An 18,518-nucleotide genomic window follows, 5' to 3' on the forward strand; every position below is an offset into this window, starting at 1 on the left:
TTGCCGATATATAAAACTTCTAATGTATTGTCTATCGTATTGTACTCGTGCATGGTGTCTAATATGTGTTGGGCAAATTTGGAACTTTGTCCGTTTTTCTTTATATCACGTATGTGTTCCTTAAATCTGACATTAAAAGTTCGTCCCGTTTGTCCTATATATTTTAAAGGACAGTCAGAACATTGTACACGTAGTTTATGCACTCCACTATGATTATATATATCATTTTTGTTATCATTAATTTTCAGCAGATGTTTTATATTGTTTTTAGTCTGGGCATTGTCCTAGAAGTTCTTTTATTGTTGTGTTGTAACGGTCAAATAAATAAGTTGTATATACTGTAACACAGCAGGATGCATGAAATGAAAATTATGTAATAGTTAACTGAATCTTTATATGCCGTGCGGAATTTTTTTGTGTGTCTAGCTGTTTTACACAGCGCCTGGTTCCCCTGCGTTGCCTATAACATACAACTCATATATATAGTTTGAGTAAATTGTAGGTGCCAATGATGTCAAGAATATCCAGGTTTAGAACCTTATTTAATGCTGAGCCGTATAAAGTACTTTACATAAACTTTTTTTAAGGTATAGGTCGCCTCTGTTGTCCAGTGGTCAGAGTTCCTGGTTACAGATCGAGAGGTACTAGGTTCGATTCCCGCATTACCAGTATTTCTGCGAAGTAGTGGGTCTGGAACGGGGTCAATTCAGCCTCGTGAGGATAATTGAGGAGCTACTTGAATGGAAAAGTAGCGGCTCCGGTCTAGAAAACCGATGTTAAGGACCGTGGGAATCCGTTGCGCTGACCACGTGACGCCCTCTATCCGCTAAAGTTGGCACTAACTTCGCCGACAAGCGGCGGTCGCTCGGTCGGTACAGTTCGCTTGCGTACTAAAAGCCACGGAGTTCAGTTTAGTTTTTATATGCCTGTTATGTAGAATGTACGTGTAATATTCTCCATTCACAGATTTAGAGATTGTAACTGTACTAATAAAGCAAGACCATGTTACTCTCTGCAGGAATAAAAAGGCAGGGCTATCTTAGGCCTAGTCTTCTAATGCCAGTCTATTTGTTATTTAAGTGTTGGTGCAAGGAATCCGCTCTCCTTGCCTTCTGCAAACATACACATGGCTTTTCACTGGTGGGAAATATAAATTAGAGTGTGAACTGTGAATTCAAATTTTATTTAAGAAATGTGTATTCAAAGAACTTAATACCAAACGTTACAATTCATAATAAACTGAACTAAGTTTCGGTATAAGTAGGCTAATAGACTTTAAATTATTTTACAGGCCCAGAATTACCAAAATATACTTCAAGGGCAGATATTTCATGCTTCGAGTTTGCGACAAAAACGTGAGTACAATTCAAAATACTTTTCTATTTATTTTTATTTTTTTCCTTGGCACTACAGCCCCAGTGGGCCTAGGCCTACCTCCATGAAACTCTCCGTTTCACTTTGGTTTAATAGATCTTAAGACATTCGGTAGGACTCCTTGGGCGGGTGATCAGCTCGTCGCAAGGCCTCTACCTGTACACAAGCACAGAAAAACGCACACACACAAACTAAACATCCATGCCCTGAGTGGGATTCGAACCCACGATCCCGGTTTCCAAGCGAGCGAAGATAGTACATGCCTTAGACCGCTCGGCTACCGTGACCGGCATTCTATTTATTACTGAACAAAATAATTGAAGTGACTAAATTTTTTTGTCAGTCGGATGCATTCTCGTGGTTCATTCATTTCTTGCACTTATCCATGTATACTTGATCTCGCCACGGCTTGTAACTTAACTCGCAAACTTATTTCGGCTTGGTCAGCCATCATCAGCACCCCTTAGACCACAGTCTGTGTATCATTGCGAATTTTGCTGATTAGTAATGTGTCACGTATATCACACCTCTTGAACATTTACGCCCTGTTTAATGAAAGTTCCAGAAATATGTTACTTTGGTAAGCATATATTTTTCGTGTATGATTAAGTATGCTTTATTGCCTTGTTTCTTTTGGTATCAATAATTTCAATTTTATTTTAAGAGTGAAACCATTATATCATGCTAGGAGAAGAGAATGCATGCAATGTATCGCATTGTACCGACATGTTGAAATAATTGCTTGAGCTAGAATTCTTTAGTTCTTAGTATGTCGAAAGCAAATCAAATACAGCACCTCAACTTTACGTGCCTCGATTAATAAACGGAAGATGTTGGTCTCATTTCTTTCGCCCCGAAATTCTCAGAAGCGTTTATTGCCACTACATGTTACTGCACGAAAGCGATGCGCAAGTGCAAGGCCTGGAAGACGAAATACAGACATTTGAATACATGATCTGCTTTTGTATGGCCAGTATTCCCTTCTGGTTCATCCGTGCAGGTGGTTGAACAGCATTCACAAAGAGAAATAAATTACTTCGTTGATTGACATTTGCATCCTTTCTAATAGAACAACACGGGTATCCGTCAAGTCAGATTGAAACATAAATTTGTAGTTCATCAGCCGTAATGCTAATTGGATGAGAGAGGTGTGCGTCACATATTCGTCCGCACCCAATAAACAGTTGCTGGTATGTGGTAATCAGTGGGCCTGAACTCTTAAAGTGAGCGCATAATGGGGAGACAGTGTCCGTCAAAACGTTTAATCTCCTCATCCAGCTAAGTCATTAATGTACCGGGAACGCTGTAGACTTTTATTCATGAGGTTTCGGGCTTGAATCCTAGCGATTGCCGGCTTCATTGCTCTAGATTTGTCTTGTTCTTAACGCCGTCTCTCCATGCCTGGAGAGTACCCTTGAATAGGCCACGACACCTTACTATTGATGATAGCCTTCCCGTTTCAGTCGACGTAGAATAACTGTGCACCGTGAACAGCGAAGTATTATAATAATAATAATAATAATAATCAGTCATGAGGAATCTAGGTTACCTTGCATGACCTTAGGATAATTCAGTTCAATTCAATTCGTGTTTATTTACGTGCAAACTTAACAGCGCAGAGGCCAATTACAAAGTTTGCACGGGTACACAGAAATACACAACAATAAATAAAGAGCAAAATATAAAATATGAAAGCCTAATAATAATAATAATAATAATAATAATAACAATAATATGAGATTTGAAGTTCTCACGGCAATGACCATGAAGAATACCATCTTCTGAGGGTGGAAGCATCANTAATAATAGTCATTCAAAACCAAGGTCATCTTTTAAGGCCTTAGAAGATCCTGATATGCTGGACACTTAATATTCGTGCATATGTAAACATGAGAAGATGCTGTAAAATGTATTTGAATGTCATGTAGGACGAATATGAAGTTTCGGAAACACTTTGAGAATAGACGATCATGTTCCTATTGTGTAATTACATCATGTCACTTCGCAAAGCCGTCAAAAAAGCTGAAGTAGGCTGAATGGACAGACGTTCAGGAGTCGCCAGATCATTTCAGTGGGTTGAAGTGGAGGTTCCCAAAGCATGTGACGCACGTACAGATGGTGATATGAAATATTATCGGTGAAATTGCTTATAGATAGATGGTGCACTTTAGGGTCCCCAGTAGTTCAATCTTGTAGGTGACACTAATATTTTATAATTGCTGCGTTTACAACATGACACCTTTAAAAAAGTTTCGTATTAAAATAACAGCCAATTTTCCATTTCACATCCTCAAATTAAAACATTTTCGATCCGTCACCGTGTTTTTATTTTATATTTTTAATTTTTTAAGTAAATTTTATACAGGCAGCATACTTTTCAAACAAAACTGTACGAAATTACGATCCTCTGGGATGCGACGCCGTTTAGATAAGTGTCAACGTTTCATAAGAATATAGAGAAGTCCTCTGCCCTGAAGATGGAGGCAGCAGGTTCCAAAAAATGTAATATTAATATTAAAAGCCGTGAGAACCTCAGTTCGCACAAATATGCAAAATTCCAAAATCGTTTAAGGAGTTAGGTTGGTATTGATCTCTGTATTGTTCCTCTGTTATTCCTTTGTATGCTGCTTTTAAACCCCTGCTTATCCCCGTTTTTTAATGCTAGTGGGGTGGGACTAAGTCCTTTGTGCTGCGGCCACTTCTGGCCTACTGTACCAGCCCCAGATGATAGGTGAGGGTGATTGTGGAGCAATTCGTGGAATGAAGATTGGCAGCGGAAACCGAAGTACTCGGAGAAAACCTGCCCCAGCACCACTTTGTCCACCACAAATCCCACTTGAACAGACCCGGGATCGACCCCGGGCCGCCGCGGTGGGAAGCTAGCGACTAACCGCTTGAGTTATGGCGCGGCTTTAACCATTCGTTTGCATTTTTATGTCAGAGAACCACCAAGCTAACCTTATGATTGGCAGATTATAATCGTCGAATTTTCGGTTTTATTTTATGACGAAATGATCCAGGACTGTGTCAGATTTGAGGTTTTCACGGCGGTGACTATGAAGAATGCCGTCTTCTGGGTTGTGGCGCCGTGTGGATCTTGTGTGAGCCGACGTTTCCGAGAAACGTATCGCCTCGATCTTCATGGTAGAAAAATCCGCGAGCAGGGAACCAACTTGAGCAGATGGCTGCAGGTTCTACATGGCGCCACATCCCAGAAGACGCATTCTTCAGTCCAGAACTATGTTGTATTTTATTCCACTTTGCTAATTTGATACAATGAGAACGTTTAAAAAGCTGTTTGATTCTGAGCTATGTTTCCTTACTGTTTTAAGTATTTGATAAAGTTGGATTCCCTCCTTACTCGCTGGTGTTTAAAATGCTTACGGTCAGGGGACTGTCTGGATTGTAGTTCACTCAGCCTCGTGAGGATATGAAGGAGCTATTTGAATGGAGAAGTAGCGGTTCCGGTCTAGAAAACCGAGATTAACGGCCGTGGCGATTCGGTGCGCTGACCACGCGACACCCTCTATTCGCTAAAGTTGGCACTAACTTTGCCGACAAGCGGCGGTCGGTATATTTCGCTTTCGGACTAAATCCACGGAGTTCGGAGTTCTGAGTTCACGGTCAGGGGATGTGTCACAAGTCTGGACCTTGAGTTTAAACCTCAATCTAAATATGGATATTCACTCCCTTTTTCCTTCGTGTTGTCTTACGATGCAATGATTCAATTATAAAAGATTACCATTAAATTGATTCTGAGTTGGAATATACCAATTACCTCTAATCCGTGAACGACGACCAGATGTGAACTTACAGAAGCATGGAGTAACGCCCTTAATTTTTAGTTCTTAATGCCTAAAGAGTTATTTTCCCAAGTCGGTTACAAAGATCGTTCTACCAGTGTTATTTAGCGAAACTTATGCTGTTTGTTCAGAGAATCAGAAGAAACCCGTGAAGGCACTCTGTGGGCAGTGTTGAGTTGCGGAACATTAAAGCAGATGGCATATGCTACTTTTCCGTACTGTTTGGTACCCATCTCATTCTCCGCTATGCAGCTGTAGCACACGCAGAACACTTGTACGCAATCTGAATGTCTCAGTGCCTGAACTATCTTCGTCCGCTCAAACACTGGGATCGTGGGTTCGAATCCCACTTAAGACATTCATGTCTATGTGCGTTTATTCTGTGTTTGTGCTGTCCTATATGCACGTTGCGGCCCTGTGACGGGCTGATCCCCCTTTCAAGGAGTCTTACCGACTGTGTACAGGATTAAGAAACTTGAAAACCGGTCAAGGTCCATGAAAGGGCTGTAGAGCCATAGAAATTGATGTCTCAATGCACTGCATAGTTCACAGGAGATTGGGGTCGGAAGATAGGTTAAAGGGTTTGTTATTTGTGCTATGTAAATGCTTGATTAATCCTTAAGAGTAGGCCACGCTGCTTACTTCCATACCCTGCAGTTTCATTATTCATGATAATCATGATATTCGATGCTATTTAATCGGCGCTGTTCATAGATAAATCGTTAAATGAATTATGTAATGAGTGAATTAACCTGCACTCAGATTTTGACAAATAACGTTGATTTGTCTGGACCTGTCCTGCGCTTATTACTGAAGACAGCCACATGGAACAACTTGGCAGACTCATACATTGAAAGCACTGTCGATTCTTCAACACCCTGTATGTGTTGAGCCTAAGATCACTATACGATTAAAATCGTTACTGCAACAAAATTAGTTTGATGTGTACAAGGCATGACCAAGCACTGGTTATCTGCCTGTCTGCACTGACGCAGTGGGTCTTTGACCCACGGAACTTGACAACGTGCTAAAAAAAACTGCACGCCAACACCTTTCATTTTTCACCGTCGAGATCAACTTTTCAAGTGTCACTATAATGTCATTTTTTATATTGTTCTATTCAAAATAATCAGCAGCTTACGGTTACTGTGTGATGAAATACATTACATTTAAAATTCCGATACATGAACGTATGCGAGAGACATTTTTATCAAGGCTGTTCTTACAAAACTAAAGATTTCATACTCCATAATTCTATGTAATTATTTACTTCGATACTTCTCTGAAAGAACAAAACTGTATGCGTTTAACTGGGAGTTTATTTTCTGAAAGTATTTACCAGATGTTTGGCTGGATATGTAGCACGTTTCAGAGGGACGAGATGCTCATACATAATGTTAATCGAAATATCTCAAGGTAAGAGTGATCTTGAGACTTAGACGTGGATGGAAGAATAATATTAATATTAATCTTAAATTAATAGTGTATGATGTATAATATACTAGATTAAGCTCGTCTATTTGCAAGCAGTTAACCTTACAATGATGTACGATATATTTTCAGGATGACTCACATTTTATAGATAAGTCATAGTAATTATGTCCGAAATGTGACCGATGTTAGAGTAAGCTCGGAGTGCAGACCGCACGGTCACAGCCCAATCGATATGGCAGTTTGGAGTTCTCCGTGCCATTTCCATGCCTTCTTCACGTTAAATGTATAAATTTAGTGCACTGGAAATGCTGTGTCCCTTTGACTTCCTACGTGTTCAAAATGCGTTCATGAACACAGCATTGAGCAGATGCTGGGTAAATTTGGTGATCTAATGGTATACTATGTGAATGGAGAAGTTCATGGAGGTAGGCCTAAGCCCACTGGGGCTGTAGTGCCAGGGAAAAAAATTGTATACTATAGGTGGTTGAATTGTATTTATGTCGTTATTAATTCTGTGTAACCAATCCTCACTCACACGTGACTTAGATTAATTACACAAAAATAGGTTGATGACAAAATCCTAAAATTAAAGCTCATAAACTTAATTGGGAATATTCTCCTACATGATGTGTAGGTCTCTGGAACTTAGGGGGAGGAAGTGACGAGATGTTTTTGGATGGCCAAATCAAGTAGGATGAGATGAACAAGAAATAAAGCACGCATTGGAGGAAAGAGAAAGTTTTTGGCAGAAAACCGGAGGGAAAGAGGCAACTGGGATAATCGAAGCGTAGATTTGAGGATAATATTGTAATGTGTCACAGTGACTAAAGACGGGGTTCGGATTGATAATTGGATTTATTGGATACTTACAGGTCGTAACTGCAAATGATTGTAACACTCTTAATGATTTTCACACTAAAAAACACTCCACGCTAATCTTCTCGGTCTATCTCCACTACTCCGCACAGAATTATAACACAGGAAGTATAAAAGTCTCCCTACATCACATTGCCAATATCACTGTGCTACAGCACACATAAGGTCTTCAAATCACACGTTAAATCTTAACAGGCTGACTTCTTATACTCTTCTTCAACTACGAACTTCCTGTGGCTATCTCCTACCGAAAACTGACTAGTCCCTGAACCGAACAAATTCTGTCACTTATATAGCCGAGGAACGGCCACACATCAGAGGAAGCACATGTCACGTGACCACCGCCCACCGCTGCGTGACGTCACCGCGAACACGGAAAACACAGCCTCCTCTATTGTTGCGTGGTGAACCATGTTTATAGAGCTGTTGCCTGGCAACGCGTTGATCAAATTCGTTACAGTATTAAAATTCGTCGGAAATAGAAAGGGAGGGTCTGAAGTGGATTCCTGTCGCTTGCATAGGGACTGCTGTTGGGGCCCTGAGGACACAGTGATGGACCTTCGAGTTCAATAAAATGATGACATCTGGGCTGGCTGAGCAACTATTAGCTTCTCAAGAAAGACTCTGCTCAATGGAGTTAAATGAGATAGATGTGTAGATTTGTTGAACTAGGTACAAGCGAAGTAATGCGTTCGTCCATTCCAGTTAGACGTCTCACCAGCGGACTTAAGTGTTACTATATTTCATCTGGAACTCATCTTTGGTTGGCACAGTAATTCAGCGCAAGAGAGTTAATATGAAAGAAACGAAGACACTGATTTCTATGGGTAGTAAATTAATATTAGAATCGTAGAGACTCGCAGTTGATCAAAGAACGCATTTGGAAAATACTCGTACTCCATCAGAATACATCATTCTGCTCTTGTGGGCACGAAAATTTGTTTTCTGCAGTTTTATCTGGAGATTCTACACCTGGCGTTTTCACGTCCCTGATATAAGGTTTTTCTATTCCTAAACAATCTCAGCATAACTGATGCATGCAAATTGAATTGAAGTACTGTCCCAGGAGATCACGCAGCCCAGTACATGAGTTGAGGCAGTGAAGTTCTAGATTCAGAGAGGCTTCTGTTCTGTTCATATCGAAATACGGAGTGCAGGGCACCGCTGTTACCCTGCACTCACTCACTCATGGAGCTGAGCCGTTCTTGATAAGCCTCCAATTGTGTGACTACTCAAGAAGTTCCCAGCTTTTTATGGAACCCGAAAGTTCATTACCGTATTCACAAGAGCCCTCCACTGGTCCCTATTCTGAGCCAGATCAATTCGATCCATACCATCCCATCCTATCTCCCTAAGATCCATTTTAATATTGTCCACCCACCTACGCCTTGGTCTTCACAGCGGTCTCTTTCCATCTCGCTTTCCCACCAGTATCCTATATGCATACCTCTTCTCCCCCATTCGTGCTACATGCCTTGCGCTCTTACCATTGTAGGGCAATATTACATAGGGCTTACAAATTAATTCATATTTAAAGAGATCGACTCTAAATAATGTACGAAATTTAATTCTGTGTATACAGTAAAATCGACCGCCACTGGTCTAGTGGTCAGAGTTCCTGGCTACAGATCCAGAGGTCCCGGGTTCGATTCCCGGCGCTACCAAATTTTCCGAGAAGTAGTGGGTCTGAAACGGTGTCCACTGAGCCTCGTGAGGATAATTGAGGAGCTATTTCAAGAAGCTATTTCTAGAAAACCGAAAATAACGGCCGTGGGGACCCGTTGCGCTGACCACGCGACACCCTTTATCCCCAAAAGTTGGCACTAGCTTCGCCGCTAAATAAGCACAGAGGCTTGTACTTTGTCTTTCTTCAATATTTGCTGTTATGAATTGATTATGATTACGCTGTGCTTCTAGTACCTACGTACCTACCTACCACTCGGCGCTACAGCCCTTGGTGAGCCTTGGTCTCCTCTACAACCGGTCTCCACAACCAATGCGTGCTGCCGTAGGAGTGAACCAACACATGATGACCCAAGGCTGTTTGTTAGTGTTACGTCGTGGTGGGGTGGGGCGTGAAGGTATCCCCACCGCTTCCACCACTGTTATGCCCTTACTCCTTACGACAGGGGTGGATTGGTAATCCCACCCTGTCTCCACTGTTCTGCCACCAGTTATTCCGTGGAGGTCTCCCCACTGTCACCCTTTGTACTGCAGTCACAGGGGGTGGACTAAGGAAACGACTAAATTACTTTCTCTATCGTTGCTTCATGGCTAGGGGCTCTCTGTTCACCGGGCTTGTCAGGAGGGCGCAGGTGTGAAATGTGGAAGGGGCGAAAATCACCACAAAAACCCACATCCTCACCCTATGCTACACTATATTAGTAAAAACACAATCAATATACAGTTATATACATTTGGAATTCTCACACTGAAAGGGCCGACTGGTGTCGGGTTACACATTACACTTGGCTACCTTGCATCACTCGGTTGGTCATTCTTACGCCCTGTACACTTTTCCTAACGTTCCTAGCTAGTCCCATTGGAGGAGTTACACTTTAAGAATATTACAATTATTGCGCATGGCGATAAGAGTAGTTTCCACTTACTTTGCGTTGAGTCTGCAGACGGATGGCGTTGCCGGGAGTCGAGTCGGTGTCCATTTGGACAGAGCCTACGGCCGCAAATGGCCAAAATTACTGTTAGAATAGTCCCCTTCCTAATTTGGTCTCTGGGTTATATACCCCTATTTATGCTTACTCATTATTTTCCCGGAGGGTGTAAGTCCGCCTCCAATGACGTCTTATCCCAAGGTGGGTGATCTCGTTGGCTGGGATCCTAAGGGGACACACCCCCTTCTACTGCTAAACCGTTTGGCTGACACTTTTACCTCCAAACGTCCCCCCATCACACAAGTGTAAATTCTGTAGTTAGCAGTTCGATATACATTCAACGTCATTCTGCTGACTGGGCATTCCCTCGTGGCAAGCCAATGTCCGTCTAAATCCTACGCAGAAATTCCTTTAAGTTGTTAACCTTTCGTACATCCGCTTTCGTACCTCTTACAAATATTTCCCAAAACCAAATCTATCCTAACAAATATTTTCCCAAAAATACAAAAATGTTAATACTATGTTAACATATTACCGGGAGTCGGCCTTTAGGCCACAACAGTTAGGTTTCTGAACAAAATTGTTACAGGATGAGGTTGTTAGCCTCATGTCCAACCCCCAACCTGGAGGACCAGGGTATCTCTCTTAGTATGGACTCTACCCTTTGACCTTTCCGGCATGGGTGACTCTACCGGTAGTTAAACTACCGCCGGCATAGTTCTCCAGGCCACAGAGTCACGCAAGCCCCACCACCACCACCACCACCACAACAACAACAAGATGGAGACAACTTTGGGGGCCGGTGCTTCTAGTACTACCACATAAAACGAGTCCCACTAGGTGTTCCCTGAAAGGGGTGTAGGGCACCAAACCAAGTCAGAATGATCCGGAAGTCTTTCCCCAAGAGTTGTAGGAACTGAGGTCCCTCGCCAGAGTATGCTTCCAGAACTACTGAACTTGTTAAGAGTAGGCCATCGCATCGATCTATTCAAATTTAGTCCACGGATGTTGAGTCTGTATAGCGACTGGCAACGGGCAGGTTAAAACCGTCCAGACGTTTTCCTACTTATAGTATACCTACAGTATAGATATATTTGATTGAATTGTATATGTCACCTGATGATGATCGTTTACGGTCGAAACACATAGTGTATAAGAAGAAATGGAAAGGGAAAATCTTTTTAATGTAAGTTTGTATGACGTACTTACGGCTCCTATATCACATACCTGTAAATGGGCTTACCCGGGCGGGACACACCGGGACCTCATGCACAGTCAAAGGCAAGTCGCAGATCCTGGGTTACACCCTGTCGTTATATACCGTTCTTTTCACATACGCCGTGTGTGCTGAGAGAAACTTCTCATCATGTGGGAAAGTAACGCTCTTCTATTGACTGATGCTTTTGGTCTACCGAGAAAATGCGATATAAAATGTTATTTAAGACATTTGAATAAAACAGTTGGTGTGGAACCTGGTCTCTGACATTAAGGGAGGAACATAGACGGAGGGTGTTTGAGAACAGGGTGTTGAGGAGAATACTTGGACCGAAGAGGGATGAAGTGACGGCAGGTTGGAGAAAACCGCATAATGAGGAGCTTCATAACTTGTACTCTTCTCCAAGTATAATTAGAATGATCAAGTCAAGGAGGATGAGGTGGGCGGGTCATGTCGAGCGAATGGGGCGAAGAGGAATGCATATAGGGTATTTTTTGGAAAGCCAGAATGAAAGAGACCACTACGAAGACCAAGACGTAGATGGGTGAATAATATTACATTGGGTCTTAGAGAGATAGTTTGGTATGATCCTGATTGATGTGGCTCAGGGTAAGGACCAGTTGAGGGCTCTTATGAACACGGTAATGAATTTTCGGTTGAGTAGCTGCACAACTGGCGACCTCTCAAGGTCTCATCTGCGTGGAGTTGCTTAGCTGGATTAAGACAGTAGCCCTGTCTTTCCCTAAACGGCACGTTAATGAAGTTTCGCATTTGTATATTATTGGACTACTGAATGTGGATAAGTCGGTCACTTATGTGACTGCGTACTGGTTGGACGTCGGAGATCCAATTCCCGGCAGGGGCAGAAAGTTATCTCTTTGCCACTGCGTCCAAAAAGGCTTTGAGACTAACGCAGCCTTCTATGCAGTATGTTCTTGGTGCTGTTAACTCTGTAAGTGGCCTTATAAGGCTCTAACGTGAAGTTTGTCACCCCATATCCAGTGGCAAGTTCTAGAATGCTTGAAGTTCTGCATCCCTGTTTTACGCTTGCATGACGTAATATTTAGACAGAAGGAACCGCATGTAACTTCTGTATTTGAGGTTCTCACAGTGACGGCCGTGACTTCTGGTATATAACGCCGTGTACGAGGAGTTGTGTTAGTCAGCCGACGTTTCAGGGGAACATGTCGTCTCCATCTTCAGGGCATAAGAGTTAGATAAGCAAGAAACCGGCATTTATCTCTGTTTTACTGAGATAGCCCCCGAGGTATTTGGTTATTTTACTATGATGTTTCAACTGTTTAGCATACCATAAAGCTTGATAATGATTAAGAATAATGTACCAAGAAGAGTGTGGGTGGACGTGATAGTGTAGGTGTTGAGGCACTATGCTACAAGCCGGAAGGTTGCTGGTTCGATTCCTGATCAGGTCTTTGGATTTTTCAGTTAACCCAATCCTTCCATCCGCAGTATGACCCCTGGAGTCGTCTCAGCCTCTAACAGTAGTGAGTAAGAGGAATCTTTCTGGGGGTAAAGGGCGGCCGGCGCATAAGGCTGACAACCTCAACGCCGTCTGTTAGCCGATTTTCTACAAAATATGGGAGCCTCGACGTCTCGCAACCCTATGGGCCTCCATGGCCTGTTACAAGGACAGCTTTACCTTACCAAGAGGAGTGTGCGAGGACACGATTCTGATCCTGTCTGCGGTAGGACTCTCCAGATATCCGACTGGAGGGACATATTCCATTGAAAGAATATAATCCGATGTATTGTTGCATTAAGTTGCATTAAGCATTAAACCTTAGGAGACCTCTATGTGCTATTTAGTTATCAGTATGTATCGGGAAGATTCTGCTACTGGTCATCTTGAGACAGGTTTACTCGGTTTTCCTCTGGCTTCAATCCAGCCCCGAAATAGTCAAGTTCTAAGTTGCTACTAGTCCTGCATGCTCCCCATGCAGCCCTCCGATTGAAGCTCTTCATATTACTCCCCTTTTCTGGACTGCACTGAACTGCTTGTGTTTTCATATTCTGTATTTCACTATAAATAATTAAAAAAAATGAATATACCGTGTTAACTCATGTAAGGTGAGGTTTCTTTTTTAATACCGATTTTTAGAAAAGAGGGATTGCTTTGTTTTGGGCCCTTACGAATATGTGTGAAGAAGTCGATTATGATGATTTACCTTCAATACTAAATGACATATTTAATTTTGTCAAAAAATATGATTTTTTTTTTCACTGGAAAAATAAGGGGTTCACATTATATGGGAGTTCATGTGGTGCCTTAAACAACTTGTTACCACCCTAGAGGCCTCAATTTCATGTACCCTTATCAGAAGAACGAACGGGCAAAGTCTAGGAACCTTCAAACAAAGTAGAAGTAACAGAAGTACAGGAAATTCATGACAGTCTAGTCCATGCCTGGACTCGAACCAAGGCTTCTCAAATGTGAATGAGCCGCATCACCACTGAGCTAACTTGCCCCGTCGCAGGCTGACAGAGACGACCTTCCGGAAGGGTTTACCTGTTCCTTTCCTCAATAAATGATCGAATCCGTAACACGGTGACGATGCTGGCTGAGACACCGCAGGAGAGCAGAGGGGGAGTACCGTGGGCTTGCTTCGTCTCATCTCGTATCTCGATCGTGTTTTCCTGTTGAGCCCAGCGGATGGAAGTAATTTATTTCCAATGCAAAACCAGTCATGTCGTCATTATTAAATTAAGTACTTGTTTGAGGCTTAGTGGTTCAGCCAGATTAATTTCACATCTGTCAAATACGAGAAAGAGAAAAAGGAGTAGAAAGAAGAAAACTGAGGAGGAGATAGAAACTGAAGACTGAAAGTGAGACAAGATTGAAGCGCACATAACGGAACCAAAAAAAAGAAGGTAAAATTATCCCTGTAGCAGGTCGTGGAGACTCATAGGTTTGTGAGACGTTGAGCGCCCACATTATCTAGACAGTCGGCTCACAGATGGCGGTGAGGTTGTCAGCCTTACGCGCCGGCCACCCTTTACCCCCCAAGCAGATTCCTAATACTCATTTCTGCTAGAGGCTGAGTCGACTCCAGGGCCATAGTGCGGCTGGAAGGATTAGGTAAATCGAAAATATCCACCTCATCGGGACTCGAACCCGCAACCTTCCGGCTTGTAGCATGGTGCCTCAACCAACTACGCTACCAAGTACCTTACACTATAACGGAACTACTACAATAGTTATTGTATGTGGACGTGGAACCTGGCCTTTGACTTTGAATTAATAACACACATTGAGAAAATTGCGTAAAGAAAAGCATCTTCCCAGTTTTCACTTCACCTAACTTGCTACTATGAGAACAGTGACATCAGAGGAAGATTACATGAATAGAGCATGAAGGAAACACGAAATAGGTACAGAATTCTGACTGTAGATATGTCATCTGACAGGGCCACATGATATCTGCTTAGTTTGAAGGATTATATTAAACAAATCCTAAATTGGTCGTGAATATTGAAACAGGATTTAAATTATTCGAATTAGGGTTTGATAGCTCGCTTTTATATGACAATGAGTGTGAACTTCAGTACATTTGTGTATGAGATGAACTGAAAACTGAAGATAAGTAGGGTTATGTCGTACTGGAATATCTTGAAACAGGTACGGGAAGAAGCCATTTCCTCAACTTTTAAGATTGCCCGCGAAATTTTCATTAGAAATTAATATATGCTCAGTAAAATATGTTTGTTCCTTAAAGGTAAATGCTTCACTGTTAGAGCCGTTATATCTCACTAGGCAAATTGAAGACATCTGTAATGACTGCAGGAATTCGAATCCTACCTGGTCATTGGAAATGTTCTCTTCAGCGTTCAGTCAGAATGCACCTGGATTCCATCTAAACTCGTATTCAATGTATGGTGTGGAGCCTTTCTTTGGTGTTAAAGCGGCAGAAGCAGTAAGCTGACCACTGAGCTTCATCTAGTGCCCAGGCTGAGAATGCCTGCCCCCCCCTTTCCATGTCGTTCCATACATGTCCCATAGCGTGGCTCTCGATAACTTCTGGTTATATCTTAAGGCTAGATTTTGTTGAGTTAGGCAGTGGAATTTCGTCTGTACTACAGATGGTGGATTATGATGCCATAACTCAGTCTCCAGGCTCTCGTCCGCGAGAAGTATCACAGCGTGACTGCTGTGCAGAAGACTGTTTCCTTGACAGGAAGTTATCGTGGGTCTTCCTGTAAATAAAATATCGCTTTCACAGCGTCTTTCAGAACACGCTGCATTCCATTCATATCAGCGCTAATGTTATTCAGTGTTCTAACAACAGTTACAAATATTGTTTATGTAATGTTTTACACTCAGCATTTATGAATTATATTCTCCATGGCTAGAGAGGCGTATAGGTTATAAATATATGTAGATGCGTGTTAACAAAGTACCCTCATAAAATACCCAAAATGTTCTGTCTATCTAATAGTTTGTCAGCATATTTTTGCTCAGTGCTAATTATATTGACACACAGAATTACTGGGGTTATCCACCATCGTCAGAACCCCTTAGAATCTGCTAATTATATTATTCATTAAGCAGAGACCTTCTTTGCTGCATATCTTTTTACCAGAACCAATGAATATTGTAAGCTAGCACCATGCCATGAAGACATATGGGGAAGTGGAGGCATATCTCCACGCGGTCTTAATCTCATCAATAAATGGAGGCCAGTAGCTAGCTTCACTTCCCATTACTTTACCTATAGGGAAAGAAACCCTGGTCCCATTGCATAGGAGGCCGGTTTAGAGCCCGTGAAGGTTAAAACTAACCATGTCCCCTACTGGGAATTGAAGCCCGATTCATCGGTAATCCTACCCGTAGCGTAATATCTATACCAGTTGGGCTGTTTTGGCTCCTAACTAATTATTCGTACAAATCGTCAAGTAAATGAAGGCGTGTAGGATTGTAATGTTATAGTGTGTCGTCATTTTTTCGTTTTATTTTTTCGAAACACGTTCCGTTAGCAACAAAGCGTCGCGTTCGAGTGGTTAGCGTTCTGCTTGGTATTCGGAAGGCCCCGGGAGTATTCGGTTTTCTGTCCGCTCATCGGCTATTCCGAATTACAGTTTCATTGTTTTTCTCAGCAACTACAGGTACATTCTGAGACAGTACTGTGACGTGAAATAGGCCACAATGTATCTTTCTTTGATTCTTTCCCATTCCCAATTGTTCTAATGTTCAGCTTCATATAAAATATGCAGTTGAGAAAATATCCTTAAATAACCCAAATAAATCAGTGAACAATGTAGAAAATGACTGTGCAGAAACACACTTAACTTACACGAAGAGTATACGAGTTAACATGTCCTGTAGGCTGTAGAAGCTCTTTAACGTAGCCTGACGAAATCTCTTCTTCTTCCTCCATGGGTTAGGCCATTTGACTTGTTGCGACGCTGTACTAATTCCGTGATGGTGTGTAACGGGCCTGTAGCAGCACCTCTATGTGAGCTACGTTGTCTTGGTCTGTGGTCAAGGGTCAGACATCAATTTCCCATCAATACACCCGCAGGAACTGGACGCCCGAGGGGTCGGAGTTGGAGTCCCTGTAGGGTCAAGAATGTTCTCTTATCCACATGGCCCAGACCGGTTTCTGGGGCCCACCCAACGTCCTATCCAATAGGTACCGGATGCGCTTTCCTCGGGAGTAAAGCGGTCGGGGCGTGAAGCTGACCACTCACCTCGTGCCAAGGTTAAGAAAATGCGGATCTATACATCCACTCCCCCATACGTCTTCATGTCGTAGTGCTTAGTCAAGTGTAGGGACAATCTTATCTTTACATTTTTACGCCAGCAGGAACCAAAAACGAAGTAGGCCTGTATTTCCAGTTGATGTCCCACAACGAGCTAGTTCCTGATTGACACTGGTTCTTTAAGAGAATCATTGCTAATAACATCACACCCGTAAGGCATAACAGAAATATTTTATTGCTATTGCCCTAAAACAGACTGAAATGTTTTGTGTATGTGTGTAAACCACACAGCACACGTTATGACGTATTGGACTGTGATGTGTAACATATCATAGCAATTAGCCCTAGGTTTCAACTTCGAGATTCATTTTATATTTTCAACAAGCACTAGAAGTACATTTATTCATATGCAGGAACGAATAGAAGACGTTAAGATGCAAAATCAGCAAAGAATCCATGTGTATAAGCCAAAACTGTATATTCGTAACCGTCAACACAACAATTCAAGTAAGAGTACTTAAACAAAAAATTGCATTATTGCTGAACACAGCATGTTTCGACCCTTATTGGGTCATCAGGTGTATCTCAGTTTACTTAGCTCACCCAGTAAGGGTCGAAATATGTTCCGTTCAGCATTAATGTAAATAACTTGTGTTCTTACTCTTACTTGGATTGTTGTGTTGACGGTTACAAATATACAATTTGGAAGAACACAACAGGATTAACATCCTATCCTCTCAGTTGGTAGGAGATCTTAAATGCATAAAGTCTAAAACAGTCACGAAATAGGTGTCATGACATATTTGAAAAATATGCAACGTCCCATTGTTTCGTAATATAATTCGATTTTAATGAAGCCAGAATAATCCATGGTTTATTGTGAACATCAACTTGCATGTTTCGGATAAAGGGTTAAGTGTTCTCTTTATGTTTACGATGTTTACTAAAGGACCGTTAAAAAAATTAATTTAATATACGCGCATTTAAAACATTAACGCCGTTGTCACGTTGTCACGTGTATTAATGACTAGATACGAGGCTTGGGTTGGTAATTGGATTTATTGAAAACCCACGTGTTGTTAACTACAATTAATTATAACATTGTTGCTGATTTGCACAACTTACTATCATTCCACACTATTGAGTTGTGGTTCTTATATGAGATTTTTAGATTATTTTTCCTGATGATGGCTCCATGAGAGCCGAAACATGTTGCGACGTCATACTTTATCCAATAAAAATTCAGTTGACACGGTAGAGTGAAGTTGCGTTGTCTTTATTGATTGTTGTTTGAAAGATGCAGCAAAACATATACAGCATACACAGTAATAAACACGCAACAGGATTTCTTTTGGCTTATTTTGGACTTCACCCATCGTCCGATATAAGTCCAAAAGTCCAAAATAAGCCAAAAGAAGTACAGTATACACCATCGTCAGAATCCTTTCAAGTCTACGCAACAGGATGCATTTCTTGAAGATTAAC

The 18,518-nt window shown here is 41.8% G+C and overlaps 1 protein-coding gene across 1 annotated transcript in view; it reads left to right on the top strand.

The window, feature by feature from the left end:
• LOC111868376 (band 4.1-like protein 4) overlaps nt 1-18,518 on the top strand; it is a gene marked incomplete at both ends in the record, with an annotated part of 103,023 nt that overhangs the window by 53,722 nt on the left and 30,783 nt on the right. Inside the window, 1 exon segment of the mRNA XM_023858964.2 lies at nt 1,292-1,355. Coding sequence (XP_023714732.2) covers nt 1,292-1,355 — 64 coding nt within the window.

This window comes from Cryptotermes secundus, unplaced genomic scaffold, assembly GCF_002891405.2.
Source record: "Cryptotermes secundus unplaced genomic scaffold, Csec_1.0 scaffold2567, whole genome shotgun sequence".
Taxonomy (NCBI): domain Eukaryota; kingdom Metazoa; phylum Arthropoda; class Insecta; order Blattodea; family Kalotermitidae; genus Cryptotermes; species Cryptotermes secundus.